The sequence below is a fragment of the Vipera ursinii genome, assembly GCF_947247035.1.
Source record: "Vipera ursinii genome assembly, contig: SUPER_Z_unloc_3, whole genome shotgun sequence".
Taxonomy (NCBI): Eukaryota; Metazoa; Chordata; class Lepidosauria; order Squamata; family Viperidae; genus Vipera; species Vipera ursinii.
In genome coordinates this window covers 20,734-43,321 of record NW_028148447.1, presented here as the reverse complement: position 1 = coordinate 43,321, position 22,588 = coordinate 20,734, and the positions used below count along the sequence as shown (strand labels likewise).

The following is a 22,588-nucleotide window of genomic DNA, read 5'->3' as shown; positions in this document are numbered from 1 at the left end:
GCTTGGCTCCAGACGCGGCGGCTGCTCCGTCTGCAAATGCTATCTCAAAGCCGAATCGCGCTTGGCCGTGCCGGCTGCCGAAAGGCGGGGACTCAGAGTTCCCGCGGTGGTTGCGGCTTCTGGCGTGCTGTTTGCAGAGTCTGGCCTGGAAGAGCGCGTGGCTTTGCACCATTTGCATCAGACGGGGCTGAATCTGAATCGGGCTTGTGTCGGACACTTGGCAACTGGCATGTAAGCATTTTCCGGCGTATTAAGACGAAAAACCCTGAAAGTCTTCTCAAAAGTCAGGGGTTGTCTTATACGCCGGGTCGTCTTATACGCCGGAAAATACAGTAAATAAAATAAATAAAATTTAAAAAAAAAAAAATAAAATAAAATAAAAAAATAAAATAAAAAAATAAAATGAAATAAAATAAAATAAAATAAAAAAATAAAATAAAATAATAAAATAAAATAAAATAATAAAATAATAAAATAAAATAAAATAAAATAATAAAATAAAATAATAAAATAAAATAAAATAAAATAATAAGGAAGGAAGGAAGGAAGGAAGGAAGGAAGGAAGGAAGGAAGGAAAGAAAGAAAGAAAGAAAGAAAGAAAGAAAGAAAGAAAGAAAGAAAGAAAGACAGAAAGGCCTGATTCCAAAGCCGAGGCTGCTCGGCTTGCGAGATAGATCCCTTTGCGCAACCCGGGATCCACTCCGGCTTTCGGGATCTCGGGTCTCTGGAGAGGTGGGCTGGGGGAATCCGGGACTGGCGATCCGGGATCTGAAGAGAGTTTGCAGGGATTGAGAGAGAGAGAGACGGGCGGGGGTGGAGAGACCGTGGGGAGGGGAAAGGGGGTCAGGGTGGCAAGTTAAAGCTCACACACACACACACAAACGCACACACACACACAAACGCACACACAAAGACAGCCCTAAAGCAAAAAAGACGCTCGAAGATGCCTGGGATCCTGGGTTCGAATCCTTTCAATTCCTGCTGCTGGATTCAATTCCTGCTTCCCTCCTTCCCTTCTCTTCCCTTCATTCCTTCCTTCTTTCCATCTTCCCTGTTTTTCGTTCCTTCCCATCCCTTGTCATCTCTCCTTCCTTCCTTCCTTCCCACCATCCCCCTTTCGTCTCGCCTTCCTTCCTCCCTTCCTCCCTTCCTTCCATTTTTCCTCCCTCCCTCCCTCCCTTTCTTCCTCCTTTGTCCCTTCCTTCCTGTCTTTCCTCCCCTCCCTCACTTCTTTCCTTCCTTCTCTGTTTTTCTTCCTTTCTTCTGTCTTTCCTCCTTCCTCTCTCCCCTCCCTCCCCTCCATCGCTTCTCTTCTTTCCTTCCTTCTGCCTTCCTTCCTTCCTTCCCTGTCTTTCCTTTCTTTCTTCCTCCCTCCCTTTCTCTTTTCTCCTTCCCCTCCCTCACTTTTCCTTCCTTCCTTCCTTCCTTCCCTCCTCTTTCCTCCCTCTGCTGCTTCTTTCCTTCCTTCTCCCTCCCTCCCTCCCTTCCTTCCTTCCTGTCTTTTCTTCCTTCCTTCCTCTTTCCTCCCTCCCTGGCTTTTTTTCTTTCCTTCCTTCTCTGTTTTTCCTCCCTCCCTCCCTTCCTTCCTACCGTCTTCCCTTCCTTCCTCCTTCCTTCCTCTTTCCTCCCTCCCTCCCTCTTTTCTTTCCTTCCTTCCTCCTTCCTTCCCTGTCTTTCCTTCCTTACTCCTTCCTTCCTCTTTCCTCCCTCCCTCTTCTTTCTTCCTTCCTCCTTCCTTCCCCGTCTTTCCTTCCTTCCTCCTTCCTTCTTCTTTCCTCCCTCCCTCCCTCTTCTTTCTTTCCTTCCTTTCTCCTTCCTTCCTTCCTCTTTCCTCCCCCCTCCCTCTTCTTTCTTTCCTTCCTTCCTCTTTCCTCCCTCCCCTCCCTCGCTTCTCTTCTTTCCTTCTATCTTTCCTCCCTCCCCTCCCTCCCTCCTCCTTTTCTTCCTTCCTTCCTTCCTTCCATCCTTCCTTCCTTCCTCCTTCGTTCCCTGTCTTTCCTTCCTTACTCCTTCCTTCCTCTTTCCTCCCTCCCTCTTCTTTCTTCCTTCCTCCTTCCTTCCCCGTCTTTCCTTCCTTCCTTCCTCTTTCCTCCTTCCCTCCCTCCCTCTTCTTTCTTTCCTTCCTTCCTCCTTCCTTCCCCGTCTTTCCTTCCTTCCTCCTTCCTTCTTTCCTCCCTCCCTCCCTCTTCTTTCTTTCCTTCCTTTCTCCTTCCTTCCTTCCTCTTTCCTCCCCCCTCCCTCTTCTTTCTTTCCTTCCTTCCTCTTTCCTCCCTCCCCTCCCTCCCTCCCTCCCTCCTCCTTTTCTTCCTTCCTTCCTTCCTTCCTTCCTTCCTTCCTTCCTTCCTTCCATCCTTCCTTCCTTCCTCCCTCCCTCCCTCCCTTCCTTCCTTCCTTCCTTCTTTCCAGGTGAGCGGATCTGCGCAGCGACCCAGCGCTAGGACCCGGGGGAGAAAGGAAGGCGCTCTCGGCCCTTATCAGCGCGGGCGGAGGGGCGGGTTCCCCAGCGCATGCGTGCTCTTGCGCGGGGGCGTGGCCGCGCCTACGGAAGCCGGGCCGGGCCTGGAGGCGCGGGTGGCGCGTCTTCCGTTCTCTTCCGCCGGCCGCTCTCCGGGTGGGTCGGACTACAGAGCCCATCTCCCGGGCCTCGGACTGCCGGTCCCATCCTCCCCGGCGGGTCAAGACCAGCGAGCCCATCTCGCGGTCCCGTCACACACACACCCCCCCCAGCCGGGAGGGGCCTGGCAGGTGCAGGACTACAAAGCCCATCGCTCCCCGCTGGGCGGGCCGGTGGCTGCGGATCCCATCGCCCCCAGCGGCGCCCTGCAGGTGGGTAGGACCACACAGCCCATCTCCCGGGGTTTAAACTGCGGATCCCATCATCCCCGGTGGAGCCTTCTCGGGTGGGTAAGACTACAAAGCCCATCTGCAGGGGCTGTAGCTGCAGATCCCATCACCCCCAGCGGGGAGACGTCTCACAGGTGTAGGACTACAAAGCCCATCTCCCCGGCTTGGTCGGGACTGTAGCTGCGAATCCCATCGCCTCCAGCAACACCTTGCAGTTGAGTTGGATTACACAGCCCATCTCCCGGGGTTTTAATTGCGGATCCCATCATCCCCGGAGGCGCCTTCTCGGGTGGGTAAGACTACAAAGCCCATCTCCAGGGGCTGTAGCTGCAGATCCCATCACCCCCAGCGGGGAGACGTCTTACAGGTGTAGGACTACAAAGCCCATCTCCCCAGCTTGGCCGGGACTGTAGCTGTGAATCCCATCGCCTCCAGCAACACCTTGGCAGTTGGGTAGGATTACACAGCCCATCTCCCGGGGTTTTAATTGCGGATCCCATCATCCCCTGTGGAGCCTCCTCGGGTGGGTAAGACCACAAAGCCCATCTCCAGGGCCTGTAGCTGCAGATCCCATCACCCCCAGCCGGGAGACGTCTCACAGGTGTAGGACTACAAAGCCCATCTCCCCGGCTTGGTCGGGACTGTAGCTGCGAATCCCATCGCCTCCAGCAACACCTTGCAGTTGAGTTGGATTACACAGCCCATCTCCCGGGGTTTTAATTGCGGATCCCATCATCCCCGGAGGCGCCTTCTCGGGTGGGTAAGACTACAAAGCCCATCTCCAGGGGCTGTAGCTGCAGATCCCATCACCCCCAGCGGGGAGACGTCTTACAGGTGTAGGACTACAAAGCCCATCTCCCCAGCTTGGCCGGGACTGTAGCTGTGAATCCCATCGCCTCCAGCAACACCTTGGCAGTTGGGTAGGATTACACAGCCCATCTCCCGGGGTTTTAATTGCGGATCCCATCATCCCCTGTGGAGCCTCCTCGGGTGGGTAAGACCACAAAGCCCATCTCCAGGGCCTGTAGCTGCAGATCCCATCACCCCCAGCCGGGAGACGTCTTACAGGTGTAGGACTACAAAGCCCATCTCCCCAGCTTGGTCGGGACTGTAGGTGCGCATCCCATCGCCCCCAGCAACACCTTGGCAGTTGGGTAGGATTACAAAGCCCATCTCCCGGGGTTTTAATTGCGGATCCTATCATCTCCAGTGGAGCCTTCTTGGGTGGGTAAAACTACAAAGCCCATCTCCCAGGACTGTAGCCATGCGGATGCCATCACCCCCAGCGGGGAGACGTCTTACAGGTGTAGGACTACAAAGCCCATCTCCCCAGCTTGGTGGGCCTGTAGCTGTGGATCCCATCACCCCCCAGCGGCGCCCTGCAGTTGGGTAGGATTACACAGCCCATCTCCCGGGGTTTTAACTGTGGATCCCACCATCCCCAGCAGGCCTTGTAGGACTGCAAAGCCCATCTCGTGGGGCTTGGGCTCTGACTGCAGATCCCATCGTCCCGCCGCTGCCCCTCTGCCGCAGGCCTGGACCACATTTCCCATCCTGCCCCGGCCAGCGGGGATAGTAGCCTCCTTGGCGGTGGGGAGATGGGAGTTGTAGTCCAATCACCCAAGCTTTGGACTACATACCCCATGCTTGTCTCGCTTCTGGGGGAAAGGTGGCGGTTGTACGGTGTCGGTCGTGACGTACTGCAGGGCCCATCATCCCCAGCCACTGCTTGCAGGCTGGCTGGATAACATCTCCCCTCATGCTCTTCCTGGCTGGGGGGATGGGAGTTGTAGTCCAATCCTTCCAAATCCCCCCCCCTTGGGACACATCTCCCATCCTCCCCGTCTCTTTGCCTGGCTTGGGGAGAAGGCGTGGGAAGGCTCTTGTACTGCGGGTCCCATTATCCCCAGCCACTGCTTGTAGGCCAGCTGGGCAACAGCTCCTCTAATCTTCCTGGCTGAAGGGAGATGGGACTTGTAGTCCAAGCTACCCCTGCCTTAGCATGACTTTCCTATCGTCCCGGTTGCTTTCACTGGCTGGCGGGAGATGGGAGTTGTAGTCCAAGCCTTTCTCCCACTTATGCCGCACTACATCTCCCATCACCCTGGCTGGGGGGGACAGGGCGTGGGAATCTTGCCTTGTTCAGCAGGCCCCATCATCCCCAGCCGCTGCTTCCAGCCTGGGGGGAGATGGGAGTTGTAGTCCAACCGCTCCCCCCCACACACTTATCTTGGAATACATCTCCCATTATCCCCCATTGCTGTAAATGACATGGGGAGATGGGAGTTGTAGTCTAACCCCTTTCTCCCTACTTATGTTGGACTACATCTCCCATTATCACCGTTGCTCTAACTGGTTGGGAGAGATGGGAGTTGTAGTCCAACCCCTTCCCCCCACCTATGCTGGAATACATCTCCCATTATCCCCGTGTCTCTGACCGGGGGATGATGGGAGTTGCAGTCCAGCCCCTCCCCCCAGGTTGGATTACATCTCCCATCGTCCCTCTTGCTCTTAACTGGCTGGGGGAGACGGGACTTGTAGTCCAACCCCTCCCGCCACTTGTCTTCTACTACATCTCCCATTGTCCCCGTTGCTCTAACCGGCAGGGGAGAGACAGGAGTTGTAGTCCAGCACTACGTCTCCCATCACCCCCATCGCTTGAACTGGCTGTGGCGGGAGGGCGGGGAGAACAGGGCGTGGGAGTCCTACCTTGTACAACAGACCCCATCCTCCCCAGCCCATCGATCAGCCTTCCTGGCCGGGAGGGAGATGGGACTTGGAGTCCAAGCCGTGACTCACGCTCCACCCCCTCCTCCCGCCCCGTACCTAAAACTCAAAACGTCGGTCTCCGTGCTGGTCGTAAAGTCGAGGACTGCTTGGGAAGATGGGTTTCGGAGTGCCAGAAGGAGAAAAAAAAGACACACACAAAAAAACAACCACACAAAACGGGATTTTTGTCGGTGTCAAACATCATTCCGGGCGACTTTTCGCCTGGATTTTTCCAAGGTGGCTCAACGCTTTCTCTCTTTTCCGACGGGGCTGAGTCACCTTACAACAACTTGCGGCGTGTCGAGTGTGCGGTTGTGACACCAGGCGCTTGCGGTGACCTGAACAGGCTTTCGGTTGTGCAAGCGTGTGTCGAGGGCCTGGCGGGCGTTCCGTTTTTTCCCCCCGCTCACACACGTTGCCTGCTTTTCCTCCTTGGCAAACTCGCCGTCGTCTCTCCCACGGCTTTGCATCGCAGGGGTGTGTGTGTGTGTGTTTGTGTGTGTGTGTGTGAGTGTGAGTGTGTGTCTGTCTATAGTTACATATACTGGTATAAATTTGTGTGTGTATATATTTGTGTCTGTCTGTCTGTATATATCTATATATGTCTTTCTGTTTATCTACCTACCTACCTACCTATCTACACACACACACACACACACAGAGACACAAAGACACATATATAATAAAATATAGCATAGTATAATATAATATATAATACATAACTATACATAATATGTAATGTAATTAATATCATGTGTGTGTGTATGTGTGTGTGTATACGCATATGTGTGTGTGTGAGTGTGAGTGTATCTGTCTATACACATACTGGTATAAATGGGTGTGTGTATATATTTGTGTCTGTATGTATATCTGTATGTATGTATATATCTATATCTACCTACCTACCTACCTACCTACCTATACACACACACACAGAGAGACACACACAGACACATATATAATAAAACATAGTATAGTATAATATACTATATAATACATAACAATATATAATATAATGTAATGTAATTAATATATTGTGTGTATGTGTGTGTGTGTGAGAGTGTATCTGTCTATACTTACATATACTGGTATAAACGGGTGTGTATATATATTTGTGTCTGTATGTATATATATCTATATCTACCTACCTACCTATACACACACACACACACACAGACACAGACACATATATAATAAAAGATAGTATAGTATAATATAATATGTAATACATAATAATATATAATGTAATATAATTAATGTGTGTGTGTATGTGTGTGTGTGAGAGTGTATCTGTCTATACTTACATATACTGGTATAAACGGGTGTGTATATATATTTGTGTCTGTATGTATATATATCTATATCTACCTACCTACCTATACACACACACACACACACAGACACAGACACATATATAATAAAAGATAGTATAGTATAATATAATATGTAATACATAATAATATATAATGTAATATAATTAATGTGTGTGTGTATGTGTGTGTGTGAGAGTGTATCTGTCTATACTTACATATACTGGTATAAACGGGTGTGTATATATATTTGTGTCTGTATGTATGTATATATATCTATACCTACCTAGCTACCTACCTACCTACCTATACACACACACACAGACACAGACACATATATAATAAAACATAGTATAGTATAATATAATATGTAAAACATAACAATATATAATGTAATATAATTAATGTGTGTGTGTATGTATGTGTGTGTGTGAGAGTGTATCTGTCTATACTTACGTAGGCTGGTATAAACGGGTGTGTATATATATTTGTGTCTGTATGTATGTATATATCTATATCTACCTACCTACCTACCTACCTATATACACACAGAGAGACACACACAGACACATATATAATAAAATATAGTATAGTATAATATACTATATAATACATAACAATATATAATATAATGTAATGTAATTAATATATTGTCTGTGTGTATGTATGTGTGTGTGTGAGAGTGTATCTGTCTATATTTACATATACTGGTATAAACGGGTGTGTATATATATTTGTGTCTGCATGTATTTCTGTATGTATGTATATATCTATATCTGTCTCTCTCTCTCTCTCTCTCTCTCTCTCTCTCTATCTGTCTCTATCTATCTACCTACCTACCTATCTATACACACACACACAGACACATATATAATAAAACATAGTATAGTATAATATAATATATAATACATAACAATATATAATGTAATTAATATAATGTGTGTGTGTGTGTGTGCATATATACACAGACACTAATAATATGCTATGGTATGATATAATTAATATATAATAGATATAATTAATGTCACAGTTAATATATACATATATATATATATATAAATAAAGTGTTTGTTAAGTATTTTAGAATACCTTGCTAGGCCCCAAACACGGGACAAATCCAAAAAATTTACATATATTTATGTATTTATTTATATTATTTATATTTATATATACCGGTATACGTATGTATATGAATATGTGTATTTGTGTGTGTTTGTGTGTACAGATATACAGAGAGAGAGAGAAAGAGAGAGAGAGACTAATATCATCACTAATTGAGGACACCGGTCGTAAGTGTGGAAAAAGGGTCGCGAGTCACCTTATTTCAATCCCGTCATGACTGAACGGTCGCTAAATGAACCCTCGTAAATTGAGGACACCGGTCGTACGGGTGGGAAAAGGGTCGCGAGTCACCTTATTTCAATCCGGTCGTGATTGAACGGTCGCTAAATGAACCCTCGTAAATTGAGGACACCGGTCGTACGGGTGGGAAAAGGGTCGCGAGTCACCTTATTTCAATCCCATCGTGACTGAACGGTCGCTAAATGAACTGTCGTAAATTGAGGACACCGGTCGTATGGGTGGGAAAAGGGTCGCGAGTCACCTTATTTCAATCCCATCGTGACTTTGAACGGTCGCTACATGAACCCTCGTAAATTGAGCTTGGCCTATATAATCTTTCCCGAAGCTGTTCAATTCAGAGTTGCTATAACTCTTCCGGGAAGAATATTAGATAGATAGATAGATAGATAGATAGATAGATAGATAGATAGATAGATAGATAGATAGATAATAGATAGATAGATGATAGATAGATAGATAGATAGATAGATAGATAGATAGATAGATAGATAGATGGATGGATAGATAGATAGATAGATAGATAGATAGATAGATAGATGATAGATAGATAGATGATAGATAGATAGATAGATAGATAGATAGATGATTGATAGATGATTGATAGATAGATAGATAGATGATAGATAGATAGATAGATAGATAGATAGATAGATAGATAGATAGATAGATAGATGATAGATAGGTAGATAGATGATAGATAGATAGATAGATAGATGATAGATAGATAGATAGATAGATAGATAGATAGATAGATAGATAGATGATAGATAGATGATTGATAGATGATAGATAGATAGATAGATGATAGATAGATGATTGATAGATGATAGATAGATAGATGATAGATAGATAGATAGATGATAGATGATAGATAGATAGATGATAGATAGATAGATTATTTATTAATTAATTTATTTATTAATTTAATTTATATACCGCCCTTCTCTCAAGAGACTCAGGGCGGTTAACAGGGCAATACATAAAAATCAGATACAGATACAGATAGATAGATAGATAGATAGATGATAGATAGATGATTGATAGATGATTGATAGATAGATAGATAGATAGATAGATAGATGACAGATAGATAGATAGATAGATAGATAGATAGATAGATAGATAGATAGATAGATGGATGGATGATAGATAGATGATAGATAAATAGATAGATGATAGATAGATGATAGATAGATAGATAGATAGATAGATAGATAGATGATAGATAGATAGATGATAGATAAATAGATGATAGATAGATAGATAGATTAGATAGATAGATAGATGATAGAGAGATGATAGATAGATAGAGAGAGAGATAGATAGATAATAGATAGATAGATAGATAAATAGATAGATAAATAGAGAGAGAGAGAGAGATAGATAGATGATAGATAGATGATAGATAGATAGATAGGTAGATAGATATATAGGTAGATAGAGAGATAGAGAGATAGATAGGTAGATGAAGTCATCCGTGCGAATCCTGCATGGAACTTTTAATGTTCGATCTCCACTCGCTTTTTTTAGCCTGTAAACTTCTTCTTTTTACCTCCGGGTGCGTTAATACCTAACCGCCCCTCCGGTTGTAAAAATGAACTCCGAGTAAATGATAAGTAAAGGAAACACGAGCTCATGCTGTTTCACGTCCAAACAAAGGGAGTCAGGTGCTATTTATAGGCCGCCGCCGTTGGCTACAGGGCTTTCGTAACCGCCGGTTGGGTGGGTTAATCGTCGGCGTACGGAGCGGGATCCGAACCCGATTCCCCAGTTTTAAGATGACAGCGGACCTCTTGCGTCAGGCTCGGATTTATTGAGTGGTTGGTTGGTTGGTGTTGCGTGTTTAAAGTGCTTAGGGCGAAATCTTTTGAACGTGGGTGCGAGAGGCGTTGGAAGAGTTGGGAGCGCGTAAATCTTTCGTTTTCTGCTTGAAAGTGTGTGTAGCAACTCCCGACTTCCTCACCCCTTCCCAGCACTGATTGATGTGCTCTAGTTGGGTCATGAATCCTCCCACGCAGATAGCACCGAGGCAGCACAGACGGTCCTGTTCTCCTTCCTCCTCCTCCTCCTCTTCCCAGCACTGATGACGTTCCCTAGTTGGGTCGCGAGACGTCTGGAAGGAAAACCGCCCAGTTCAGAGTCCGTCCCTTCCTTCCTTCCTTCCTTCCTTCCTTCCTTCCTTCCTTCCTTCCTTCCTTCCTCCTAGCCCTGATGACGTTCCCTGGTTGGGTCGCGAGACGTCTGCAAGGAAACCACCCAGTTCAGAGTCCTTCCTTCCTTCCTTCCTTCCTTCCTTCCTTCCTTCCTTCCTTCCTTCCTTCCTTCCTTCCTTCCTTCCTTCCTTGATGATGTTCCCTAGTTGGGTCATGAAACGTCTGCAAGGAAACCACCCAGCTCAGAGTCCTTCCTTCCTTCCTTCCTTCCTTCCTTCCTTCCTTCCTTCCTTCCTTCCTTCCTTCCTTCCTTCCTTCCTTCCTTCCTTGATGATGTTCCCTAGTTGGGTCATGAAACGTCTGCAAGGAAACCACCCAGCTCAGAGTCCTTCCTTCCTTCCTTCCTTCCTTCCTTCCTTCCTTCCTTCCTTCCTTCCTTCCTTCCTTCCTTCCTTCCTTCCTTCCTTCCTTCCTTCCTTCCCTGATGATGTTCTCTAGTTGGGTCATGAAACGTCTGCAAGGAAACCACCCAGCTCAGAGTCCTTCCTTCCTTCCTTCCTTCCTTCCTTCCTTCCTTCCTTCCTTCCTTCCTTCCTTCCTTCCTTCCTTCCTCGCCAATTCATGCCAATAACAAACTTCCTCGGCCTTGAGGAATGAAAGGAGAAGCTACACACGCTCGCCCGTGGCATCTCCTGCGGACGTTATGCAAATCTCGTGCAAATTTTATGCAAATCGACGGACAAATCCCCTTTCTTCCCCTCCTTCTCTTTTCCGAAGCTCCGCGTTCCCTCCTTTTTAAATTTTTTTTCTTCTTTTTTTTTTATTTAAATTGTCCGTTGTGTGTTGTTTACCGTTGCCGAGGCGTGTCATCAGCAGGGTTGTGTGTTGCATCAGCTTGGGCGATATTCTTGGAAAGGTTGATTTTCCCACCTGTGACCCAGAAGCGGAGCTGCCGGGTTGACAACAGCGGAGAACCCGAGTGGGTTTTGAATGCGCTCGCACAGGCGGTCCTCGCTTTAGGACCGCAAGTGACATTGAGTGGCATTTTCCGGCTTTCCCCTTGGTTGACTTTGCTGGTCGGAAGGGGAAATCACGGGATCAACACCCCACCCCACCCCACCCCACCCTGGGATGCTGTGACCGTCAGAAGGACGAATCAGTTGCCGAGTGGCTGAAGATTTGAGCCGTAAGGGGGGTGGAATGGTCGTTAAATGAAGGGTTTGTAAATTGAGGACTCTCTGTAGAACTAGTCTTCGACTTACGACGGTTCACTTAGCATCTTTCCTCCCTCTCTCCCTTCCCCTCTGTTCCCCTGCCTTCTCTTCTTTCTCCTCCTTCTCCCTTCCTTCCTTTTCTCCCCTTCATCCCCTCCTCTTTCTTCTCTTTGCTTCCTTCTCCTCTTCCTCCGTTCTTCCCCTTTCCTTCCCCTGCCCTCCCCTTCTTCCCCTTCTTTCTTCCTCTCCTTCCTTCCTTCCCTTCCTTCTTCTCTCCTTCCCTTCCCCTCCCTCCCTCTCTTCTTCCCCTCTTTTCCTTCCTTCCCTTCTTCCCCTTTCCCTCTCCTCCCCCTCCTCTGCCTTCCCCATCGTGTACTCCCTTTCCCTTCTTCCTCTCCTTCCTTCCTTCCCTTCCTTCTTCTCCTCTCCCTCCCTTCCCCCTCCCTCTCTTCTTCCCCTCCTTTCCTTCCTTCCCTTCTTCTCCTTTCCCTCCCCTCCCCCTCCCCTGCCTTCCCCATTGTGTACTCCCTTTCCCTTCTTCCTCTCATTCCTTCCTTCCCTTCCTTCTTCTCCTCTCCCTCCCTTCCCCCCTCCCTCTCTTCTTCCCCTCCTTTCATTCCTTCCCTTCTTCTCCTTTCCCTCCCCTCCCCCTCCCCTGCCTTCCCCATTGTGTACTCCTTTTCCCTTCTTCCTCTCCTTCCTTCCCTTCCTCCTTCTCCTCTCCCTCCCTTCCCCCCTCCCTCTCTTCTTCCCCTCCTTTCCTTCCTTCCCTTCTTCTCCTTTCCCTCCCCTCCCCCTCCCCTGCCTTCCCCATTGTGTACTCCTTTTCCCTTCTTCCTCTCCTTCCTTCCCTTCCTCCTTCTCCTCTCCCTCCCTTCCCCCCCTCCCTCTCTTCTTCCCCTCCTTTCCTTCCTTCCCTTCTTCTCCTTTCCCTCCCCTCCCCCTCCCCTGCCTTCCCCATTGTGTACTCCCTTTCCCTTCTTCCTCTCCTTCCTTCCTTCCCTTCCTTCTTCTCCTCTCCCTCCCTTCCCCCTCCCTCTCTTCTTCCCCTCCTTTCCTTCCTTCCCTTCTTCTCCTTTCCCTCCCCTCCCCCTCCCCTGCCTTCCCCATTGTGTACTCCCTTTCCCTTCTTCCTCTCATTCCTTCCTTCCCTTCCTTCTTCTCCTCTCCCTCCCTTCCCCCCTCCCTCTCTTCTTCCCCTCCTTTCATTCCTTCCCTTCTTCTCCTTTCCCTCCCCTCCCCCTCCCCTGCCTTCCCCATTGTGTACTCCTTTTCCCTTCTTCCTCTCCTTCCTTCCCTTCCTCCTTCTCCTCTCCCTCCCTTCCCCCCTCCCTCTCTTCTTCCCCTCCTTTCCTTCCTTCCCTTCTTCTCCTTTCCCTCCCCTCCCCCTCCCCTGCCTTCCCCATTGTGTACTCCTTTTCCCTTCTTCCTCTCCTTCCTTCCCTTCCTCCTTCTCCTCTCCCTCCCTTCCCCCCCTCCCTCTCTTCTTCCCCTCCTTTCCTTCCTTCCCTTCTTCTCCTTTCCCTCCCCTCCCCCTCCCCTGCCTTCCCCATTGTGTACTCCCTTTCCCTTCTTCCTCTCATTCCTTCCTTCCCTTCCTTCTTCTCCTCTCCCTCCCTTCCCCCCTCCCTCTCTTCTTCCCCTCCTTTCCTTCCTTCCCTTCTTCTCCTTTCCCTCCCCTCCCCCTCCCCTGCCTTCCCCATTGTGTACTCCTTTTCCCTTCTTCCTCTCCTTCCTTCCCTTCCTCCTTCTCCTCTCCCTCCCTTCCCCCCTCCCTCTCTTCTTCCCCTCCTTTCCTTACTTCCCTTCTTCTCCTTTCCCTCCCCTCCCCCTCCCCTGCCTTCCCCATTGTGTACTCCTTTTCCCTTCTTCCTCTCCTTCCTTCCCTTCCTCCTTCTCCTCTCCCTCCCTTCCCCCCCTCCCTCTCTTCTTCCCCTCCTTTCCTTCCTTCCCTTCTTCTCCTTTCCCTCCCCTCCCCCTCCCCTGCCTTCCCCATTGTGTACTCCCTTTCCCTTCTTCCTCTCATTCCTTCCTTCCCTTCCTTCTTCTCCTCTCCCTCCCTTCCCCCCTCCCTCTCTTCTTCCCCTCCTTTCCTTCCTTCCCTTCTTCTCCTTTCCCTCCCCTCCCCCTCCCCTGCCTTCCCCATTGTGTACTCCTTTTCCCTTCTTCCTCTCCTTCCTTCCCTTCCTCCTTCTCCTCTCCCTCCCTCCCTTCCCCCCCTCCCTCTCTTCTTCCCCTCCTTTCCTTCCTTCTTCTCCTTTCCCTCCCCCCCTCCCCTGCCTTCCCCATCGTGTACTCCCTTTCCCTTCTTCCCCTTCTTTCTTCCTCTCCTTCCTTCCTTCACTTCCTTTTTCCCCTCATTTCTCTCCCTCCCTTCTGCCCCTCCTCCCCTTCTCTCTTTCTTCACTCCTGCCTTCCCCATTCACGTACTCCCTTCTTCCCCTTCTTTCTTCCTTCTTTCTTCCTGTCCTTCCTTCCTTCCCTTCCTTCTTCTCCTCCTCTCACTCCCTTCCCCTCCCTCCCTCTCTTCTTCCCCTCCTTTCCTTCCTTCCCTTCTTCCCCTTTCCCTCCCCTCCCCCACCCCTGCCTTCCCCATCATGTACTCCCTTTCCCTTCTTCCCCTCCTCTCCTCTCCTTCCTCCCTTCACTTCCTTCTTCCCCTCCTTTCCCTCTCTCCCTTCTGCCTCTCCTTCCTTCCTTCCTTCCTTCCTTCCTTCCTTCCTTCCTTCCTTCCTTCCTTCCTTCCTCACTCCCTCCTTTCTTCCCCCCCTCCTTCCCCTCCCCTGCCTTCCCCATTCATGTACTTCCTCTTCTTTCTTCCTCTCCTCTCCTCCTTTCCTTCACTCCCTTCTTCCCCTCCTCTCCTCCTTCCCTTCCCCTCCCCTTCCTGCCTCCCTTCTTCCCCTCCTTCCTCCCTCTCTCCAATTCCTTCTTCCCGTCCTTCCTGAACCGAGGGGGCAAACTCGCCTCTAGGGCGGCAGGTGTGGCTCTCATTCCTCCAAGCTGGCACACCCTCAGTGCAACATGGTTTACGGCATCCGGAGGAGTGGTGGGGGGGTACAAGAGAGAAGAGAAATGTTCCAAGTTACAATGGCAGGGAAAGAAAGGGACTAAGTTTTTCACACTTAGCGACCGTCACAGGGTCCCCGCGGTGCCGGGATCGAACGTCGGACGCTTGGCTGCCGACTCGTAGTTATGATGGTCGCAGTGTCCCTCTGTGTGTGTGTGTGTGTGTGTGTGTGTGTGTGTGTGTGTGTGTGTGAGACGCAGTCCCCATTTTGTGACCTCCGGACGAGCAAAGTCAGTGGAGGTCTTAATGACCAGGCGACCGATTTAACAGTCGCGGCGGTTCACTTAATGTCGGCGGCCAGGAAGGTGGAAAATCAAAGCAAAACTCACTTCCCAAATGTCTCCCTTTCTGACAGAAACGTTAGGGTCCATTGTCGTAAATCAAGGACTGCCACTTAATTCTTCGAGATTCAATTTCAAAAATGCTGAAATAGCAGGGGAGAAAAATTGCCCAAAGACTGAAATATGCTTTTACAGGGTTGTTTTTTTTTAAAAAAAGAGAGAATGGGGTTGGACTAGATGACCTCCCAGGTCCCTTCCAACTTTGATACTCTACGATTCTGTGAGGGTCTCCTGCTTGAGCAGGGGGGTTGGACTAGATGGCCTCCGAGGTCCCTTCCAAGTCTGTCCTTCCATGATTCTGTCAGGGTCTCCTGCCTGAGCACGGGGTTGGACTAGATGGCCTCCGCGGTCCCTTCCAAATGTGTTCAGAATTCCTCTTCTCCTTCGTCTTCTCTTCTTTGTCCTTCTGTCCGTTTCCCAAGGCTGTGTTTTTGTTGCCGGTTGCGACAAACCCGCGTCTCCAGGCGGTTGAAGGCTGTGCTGATAACACAAATATGTCCGTCCGGAGATAGTGGCGTCTTTTTGACCTTCCTCCCTTGGTGTGACCGGCCCTCCGTCCTTCAGAAATGTCATTTTGCGTGCGTCACAATGTGAGTTGGGTCATCATGGAATCCTTGGCCTGGATGGGTTCCTTGGAGGTCATCCGGTCCAACCCCCTGCTCAAGCAGAGAGGCCCTTGCAGAAGTGTAGGATAACAGAGTTGGAAGGGACCTGGGAGGTCATCTAGTCCAACCCCCTGCCCAAGCAGGAGACCCTGACAGAATCATAGAATAACGCAGTTGGAAGGGACCTCGGAGGTCATCTAGTCCAACCCCAGGCTCAAGCAGGAGACCCTGACAGAATCACAGAATGACAGAGTTGGAAGGGATCTTGGAGGTCATCCAGTCCAACCCCCTGCCCAAGCAGTAGACCCTGACAGAATCATTGAATAACGGAGTTGGGAGGACCTCAGAGGTCATCTAGTCCAACCCTAGGTTCAAGCAATAGACCCTGACAGAATCTTGGAATAAGAGAGTTGGAAGGTACCTCGGAGGTCATCTAGTCCAACCCCCTATCCAAGCAGTAGACCCTGACAGAATCATAGAAGAACGGAGTTGGAAGGGACCTTGAAGGTCATCTAGTCCAACCCCTCTGCTCAAGCAGGAGCCCCTTACAGATCATTGAATAACGGAGTTGGAAGGGACCTCGGAGGTCATTTGGTCCAACCCCAGACTCAAGCAGTAGATCCTGACAGAATCGTGGAATAAGAGAGTTAGAAGGGACCTCGGAGGTCATCTAGTCCAACCCCCTGCCCAAGCAGGAGACCCTGACAGAATCATTGAATAACGGAGTTGGAAGGGACCTTGGAGGTCATCGAGTCCAACCCCAGGCTCAAGCAGGAGACCCTGACAGAATCATTGAATAATGGAGTTGGAAGGGACCTTGGAGGTCATCTAGTCCAACCCCCTGCCCAAGCAGTAGCTGCTGACAGAATCGTGGAATAAGAGTTGAAAAGGACCTCGGAGGTCATCTAGTCCAACCCCAGGCTCAAGCAAGAGCCCCTTACAGATCATTGAATAACGGAGTTGGAAGGGACCTCGGAGGTCATCTAGTCCAACCCCAGGCTCAAGCAGGAGACCCTGACAGAATCGTGGAATAAGAGAGTTGGAAGGGATCTCGGAGGTCATCTAGTCCAACCCCAGGCTCAAGCAGGAGCCCCTTACAGAATCACAGAATGACAGAGTTGGAAGGGATCTTGGAGGTCATCCAGTCCAACCCCCTGCCCAAGCAGTAGACCCTGACAGAATCATTGAATAACGGAGTTGGGAGGACCTCAGAGGTTATCTAGTCCAACCCCAGGCTCAAGCAGTAGACCCTGACAGAATCGTGGAATAAGAGAGTTGGAAGGGACCTCAGAGGTCATCTAGTCCAACCCTGAGCTCAAGCTGGAGCCCCTTACAGAATCACAGAATGACAAGAGTTGGAAGGGATCTTGGAGGTCATCCAGTCCAACCCCCTGCCCAAGCAGGAGACCCTGACAGAATCATAGAATAACGGAGTTGGAAGGGACCTCGGAGGTCATCTAGTCCAACCCCAGGCTCAAGCAGGAGACCCTGACAGAATCGTGGAATAAGAGAGTTGGAAGGGACCTCAGAGGTCATCTAGTCCAACCCTGAGCTCAAGCCGGAGCCCCTTACAGAATCACAGAATGACAAGAGTTGGAAGGGATCTTGGAGGTCATCCAGTCCAACCCCCTGCCCAAGCAGGAGACCCTGACAGAATCATAGAATAACGGAGTTGGAAGGGACCTCGGAGGTCATCCAGTCCAACCCCATGCTCAAGCAGGAGACCCTGACAGAATCGTGGAATAAGAGAGTTGGAAGGGACCTTGGAGGTCATCTAGTCCAACCCCAGGCTCAAGCAGTAGACCCTGACAGAATTGTGGAATAAGAGAGTTAGAAGGGACCTTGGAGGTCATCTAGTCCAACCCCTTGCTCAAGCAGGAGCCCCTTACAGAATCATTAAATAACGGAGTTGGAAGGAGGTCATCTAGTCCAACCCCAGGCCCAAGCAGTAGCTCCTGACAGAATCGTGGAATAAGAGAGTTGTAAGGGACCTCAGAGGTCATTTAGTCCAACCCCCTGCTCAAGCCAGAGACACTTACAGAATCCCTGAATAACGGAGTTGAAAGGCACCTCGGAGGTCATCTAGTCCAACCCCCCCTGCCCAACGCAGGTGGTTTTCTGTCATCCAGGCAAATGGTCACTCAGTCTTCCCTTGAAGACCTCTAGTGATGGAACCGCCTGCAACATCTGGTGGCAGGCTGTCCCACTGATTAATTTTTTTTTCCCCGGACTCTCAGGAAATTTCCCCTTTTTTTCCAGATGGGTTTTTCTCCCTCTGAGAAGAATAACAAAAGTTGGAAGCGAAGGGATTCTTGCGCAGAACAAGTACCGCCTGGGGGATTCTGGGAGTGGAAGTCCCCCCCTCTTTTAAAGCATGCCGGCTGGGGGACTCTGGGAGTGGAAGTCCTCCCCTCTTAAAGCAGGCCGGATGGGGGATTCTGGAAGTGGAAGTCCATCCCTCTTAAAGCAGGCCGGATGGGGGATTCTGGGAGTGGAAGTCCTCCCCTCTTAAAGCAGGCCGGATGGGGGATTCTGGGAGTGGAAGTCCATCCCACTTTTGAAGCATGGCTGTCAGGGGATTCTGGGAGTGGAACTCCTCCCCTTTTAAAGCATGGCTGTCTGGGGGATTCTGGGAGTGGAACTCCTCCCCTTTTAAAGCATGGCCGGCTGGGGGATTCTGGGAGTGGAACTCCTCCCCTTTTAAAGCATGCCGGCTGGGGGATTCTGGGAGTGGAACTCCTCCCCTCTTAAAGCACGCTGGCTGGGGGATTCTGAGAGTTGAAGTCCTCCCCTCTTAAAGCATGGCTGTCAGGGGATTCTGGGAATGGAAGTCCTCCCCTTTTAAAGCATGGCTGTCTGGGGGATTCAGGGAGTGGAAGTCCTCCCCACTTAAAGCAGGCCGGCTGGGGGATTCTGGGAGTTGAAGCCCTCCCCTCTTAAAAGGATGCCGGCTGGGGGATTCTGGGAGTTGAAGCCCTCCCCTCTTAAAAGTATGCCGGCCAGGGGATTCTGGGAGTTGAAGTCCTCGCCTCTTAAAAGGATGCCGGCCAGGGGATTCTGGGAGTGGAAGTCCTCCCCTTTTAAAGCATGTCGGTTGGGGGATTCTGGGAGTGGAACTCCTCCCCTTTTAAAGCATGGCTTTCTGGGGGATTCTGGGAGTGGATGTCCTCCCCTCTTAAAGCATGTCGGTTGGGGGATTCTGGGAGTTGAATTCCTCCCCTCTTAAAGCAGGCCGGCCGGGGGACTCTGGGAGGGGAAGTCCAGCCCGCTTCCCGTTGCTGAGATTGAGCCACCTGCGAGTTGAGTTAACAGCTTTGAAGTGTGATTGGCGCCTGTCGGTTGGAATTGATTGACTGTGGATTCCGATAAGATCAGTCGGGCCTGGTGCCATGATGAGGGTGTTGTAACGGTGACCCAATGGGCGGGGTGACGTTCCTCAGCGGGCGCGGCGTTCGGAAGGCTTTCCCGGCGAATCCGCTTTGGCCGGGCGCCAGGCGAAGCGGAAACCTGGAAAAAGAAAGGAAAGCAAAAGAAAGAGGAAAGGGAAGCGAAGCGAAGAAAGAGGAGAGAGAGGAAGGGGAAAAAGGGAAGGAAAGGGGGAGAAACGAAAGGTGAAAAGGAAGGAAAGAGGGAAAGAAAGGAAGGAAAGGAAAGAGGAAGAGGAAACGGAAAGAGGAAGCAGGAAGGAAAGAGGACAAAGGGAAAAGGGAGAAGCGAAAGACGAAAAGGAAGGAAAGAAAGGAAAAGGAAAGGAAGGAAGGAAAAAGGAAAAGGAAAGGAAGGAAGGAAGGAAAGTGGAAAAGTGAAGAAAGGAAGGAAAGGAAAGGAAAAGAAGGGAGGGAAGGAAACAGGAAGGAAAGAGGAAAAGGAATGAAAGGAAAGAGAAAAAGGAAACAGAAAGAGGAAGCAGGAAGGAAAGGGAAAGGAGAGAAAGGAAGGAAGGAAAGGAAGGGGAAAAGGAAAGGAAGGAAAGGAACAAAAGTGGAAAAGGGAAGAAAGGAAGGAAAGGAAAGAGGAAAAGAAAAGGAGGAAAGGAAGCAGGAAGGAAAGGGGAAAAGGAAATGGAAAGAGGAAGCAGGAAGGGAAGAGGAAAAGGAAAGAGGACAGAGGGAAAGGGGAGAAACAAAAGACGAAAAGGAAGGAAAGAGGGAAAGGGAAGAAAGTAAGGAAAGGAAAGAGGAAAAGAAAAGGGAAGAAAGGAAGCAGGAAGGAAAGGGGAAATGGAAATGGAAAGAGGAAGCAGGAAGGGAAGAGGAAAAGGAAAGAGGACAAAGGGAAAGGGGAGAAACGAAAGACGAAAAGGAAGGAAAGAGGGAAAGGGAAGAAAGTAAGGAAAGGAAAGAGGAAAAGAAAAGGGAGGAAGGAAAAGGAATGAAATGAAAGAGGAAAAGGAAATGGAAAGAGGAAGCAGGAAGAGGAAAAGGAAAGGGGACAAAGGGAAAAGGGGGAGAAACGAAAGACGACAAGGAAGGAAAGAGGGAAAGGGAAGGAAGGAAGGAAAGGAAGTGGAAAAGGGAAGGAAAGGAAAGAGGGAAAGAGGAAAGGGGAAGGAAAGAGGAGAAGGAAAGGAAGGACAGAGGAAAAGGGAAAAGGGAAACAAGGGGGAAAGGAAAGAGGATAGGAAGGAAGGAAGGAAAGGAGAAAGAGGAAAAGGGAAGGAAAGGAAAGGAGAAAAGAAAGGAGAGAAGGGAGCGAGGGAAGGTAGGAATGGTGAGAGGGAAGGAAGACAGACGGTGCCATGCTCATTTCCAACGGCCCGCGCCTTTTGTCCTTGTGTGCGTGGGAAGTGTGCGTGTGCGTACGCGCGCGCGCGCGCCTTCAAACTGTCTCAAAATAACCCCTCGTCCGTCTTTAAACCTTCCGCTTTTTGGGCTTCTTCGCAACAGGGCGTTTCGCACTCGGCACCCCGGGGGCCGGAAAGATGGCCGCCAGATGAGACCCCGGCACCCCGGACCGGGCTGAGGATGACCTGCACCGCGAGCCTGCGAGGGAAGATCTCCGGGGCCTTCTACAATCACGGCTTGCGCTGCGCCTCCTGCCCGATTCCCATCATCCTCTTCACCGGCCTCTGCGTCCTCGCCTGCTGGTGAGAGGCCTGGGGGATTCTGGGAGTGGATGTCCACCCTTCTTAAAGCATGGCCGGCTGGGGTATTTTGGGAGCTGTAGTCCTCCCCTCTTAAAGCATGCCGGCTGGGGGATTCTGGGAGTGGACGTCCTCCCTTCTTAAAGCATGCCGGCTGGGGGATTCTGGGAGTTGAAGTCCTCCCTTCTTAAAGCATGGCTGGCTGGGGGATTCTGGGAGTGGAAGTCCTCCCTTCTTAAAGCATGGCCGGCTGGGGGATTCTGGGAGTTGAAGTCCTCCCTTCTTAAAGCATGGCCGGCTGGGGGATTCTGGGAGTGGAAGTCCTCCCTTCTTAAAGCATGGCCGGCTGGGGGATTCTGGGAGTGGAAGTCCTCCCTTCTTAAAGCATGGCCGGCTGGGGGATTGTGGGAATGGAAGTCCTCCCTTCTTAAAGCATGGCCGGCTGGGGGATTGTGGGAATGGAAGTCCTCCCTTCTTAAAGCATGGCCGGCTGGGGGATTGTGGGAATGGAAGTCCTCCCTTCTTAAAGCATAGCCGGTTGGGGGATTGTGGGAATGGAAGTCCTCCCTTCTTAAAGCATGGCCGGCTGGGGGATTGTGGGAATGGAAGTCCTCCCTTCTTAAAGCATGGCCGGCTGGGGGATTGTGGGAATGGAAGTCCTCCCCTCTTAAAGAATGGCCGGCTGGGGGATTCTGGGAGTTGAAGTCCTCCCTTCTTAAAGCATGCCGGCTGGGGGATCCTGGGAGTGGAAGTCCTCCCCTCGTAAAGCATGGCGGTTGGGGGATTCTGGGAGTTGAGGTCCTCCCCTCTTAAAGCATGGCTGGCTGGGGGATTCTGGGAGCTGTAGTCCTCCCTTCTTAAAGCGTGCCGGCTGGGGGAATCTGGGAGTTGAAGTCCTCCCTTCTTAAAGCATGGCGGCTGGGGGATTCTGGGAGTGGAAGTCCTCCCCTCGTAAAGCATGGCGGCTGGGGGATTCTGGGAGTTGAAGTCCACCCCTCTTAAGGCATATTGTCTGGGGGATTCTGGGAGTTGGAATCCAGGCGTCTTTAAGCATGCTGGCTGAGGGATTCTGGGAGTGGAAGTCCTCCCCTCTTAAAGCACGCCGGCTGGGGGATTCTGGGAGTCGAAGTCCTCCCCTCTTAAAGCAGGCCGGCTGGGGGATTCTGTGAGTTTGAACTTGACAGATCTCCAGGGGACTTTTGACATTTCCTGAACCTTGGGACCGACCGGCCTTGGGAGCTGATCCCCATCTTCCTGCCTTGCAGCTACCCGTTGCTCAAGCTCCCGCTTCCTGGCACGGGACCCGTGGAGTACAGCACCCCGGTGAAGGACTACTCCGCGCCTCCCCCCTTCACGGCTTCGCGGCAAGGAGAGTCCAGCGAGCGTCCCGACTGGGTAGGAGGAACGACGGAGCAGTTTTGGACCGTCGTCGGATCTCGAGACCGTCAAACTGGAACGGACGTTCTCTGAGCTCGGAGGGTGGTGGTGGTTTGGGAGGGGGGGCGGGTGTTCTTGCAGACGTTTCGTGACCCAACTAGAGAACGTCATCAGGGCTAGAAGGGAGGAAGGAGTTTGGTTCTCCTGTACTTCTCCCCTCCTCCTCCTCCTCCTCCTCCCACTTTATTTCTCCCCTCTTCCTCATCCTGTTCCTCTCCCTTCTTCCTCCTCCTCCTGTATTTCTCCCTTCCTCCTGTACTTCTGCCCTCTTTCTCCTTTATTTGTCCTCTCCTCCTCCTCTTCCTCTACTTCTCTCCTCCTCTACCACTCCTCCTCTATTTCTCTTTTCTTCCTCCTCATGTACTCCTCCTCCTCCTCCTCCCCCTGCAGAGTTGCAATT

At 50.4% G+C, this 22,588-nt stretch overlaps 1 protein-coding gene across 2 annotated transcripts in view; it reads left to right on the top strand.

The window, feature by feature from the left end:
- Positions 1–2,559: 2,559 nt before the first annotated feature.
- SCAP (SREBF chaperone) overlaps positions 2,560–22,588 on the top strand; it is a 38,958-nt gene continuing 18,929 nt past the window's right edge. Inside the window, exons 1-3 of one of the 2 annotated variants that reach the window (XM_083380074.1) lie at positions 2,560–2,826; positions 20,555–20,754; positions 22,017–22,146. In XM_083380074.1, the coding sequence (XP_083236200.1) occupies positions 20,633–20,754; positions 22,017–22,146 (252 nt within the window). In that variant the 5' untranslated portion in view covers positions 2,560–2,826; positions 20,555–20,632. Of the gene's footprint in view, positions 2,827–18,706; positions 20,755–22,016; positions 22,147–22,588 lie in introns of those variants that run through there. The other variant, XM_083380073.1, reaches the window with a different exon arrangement.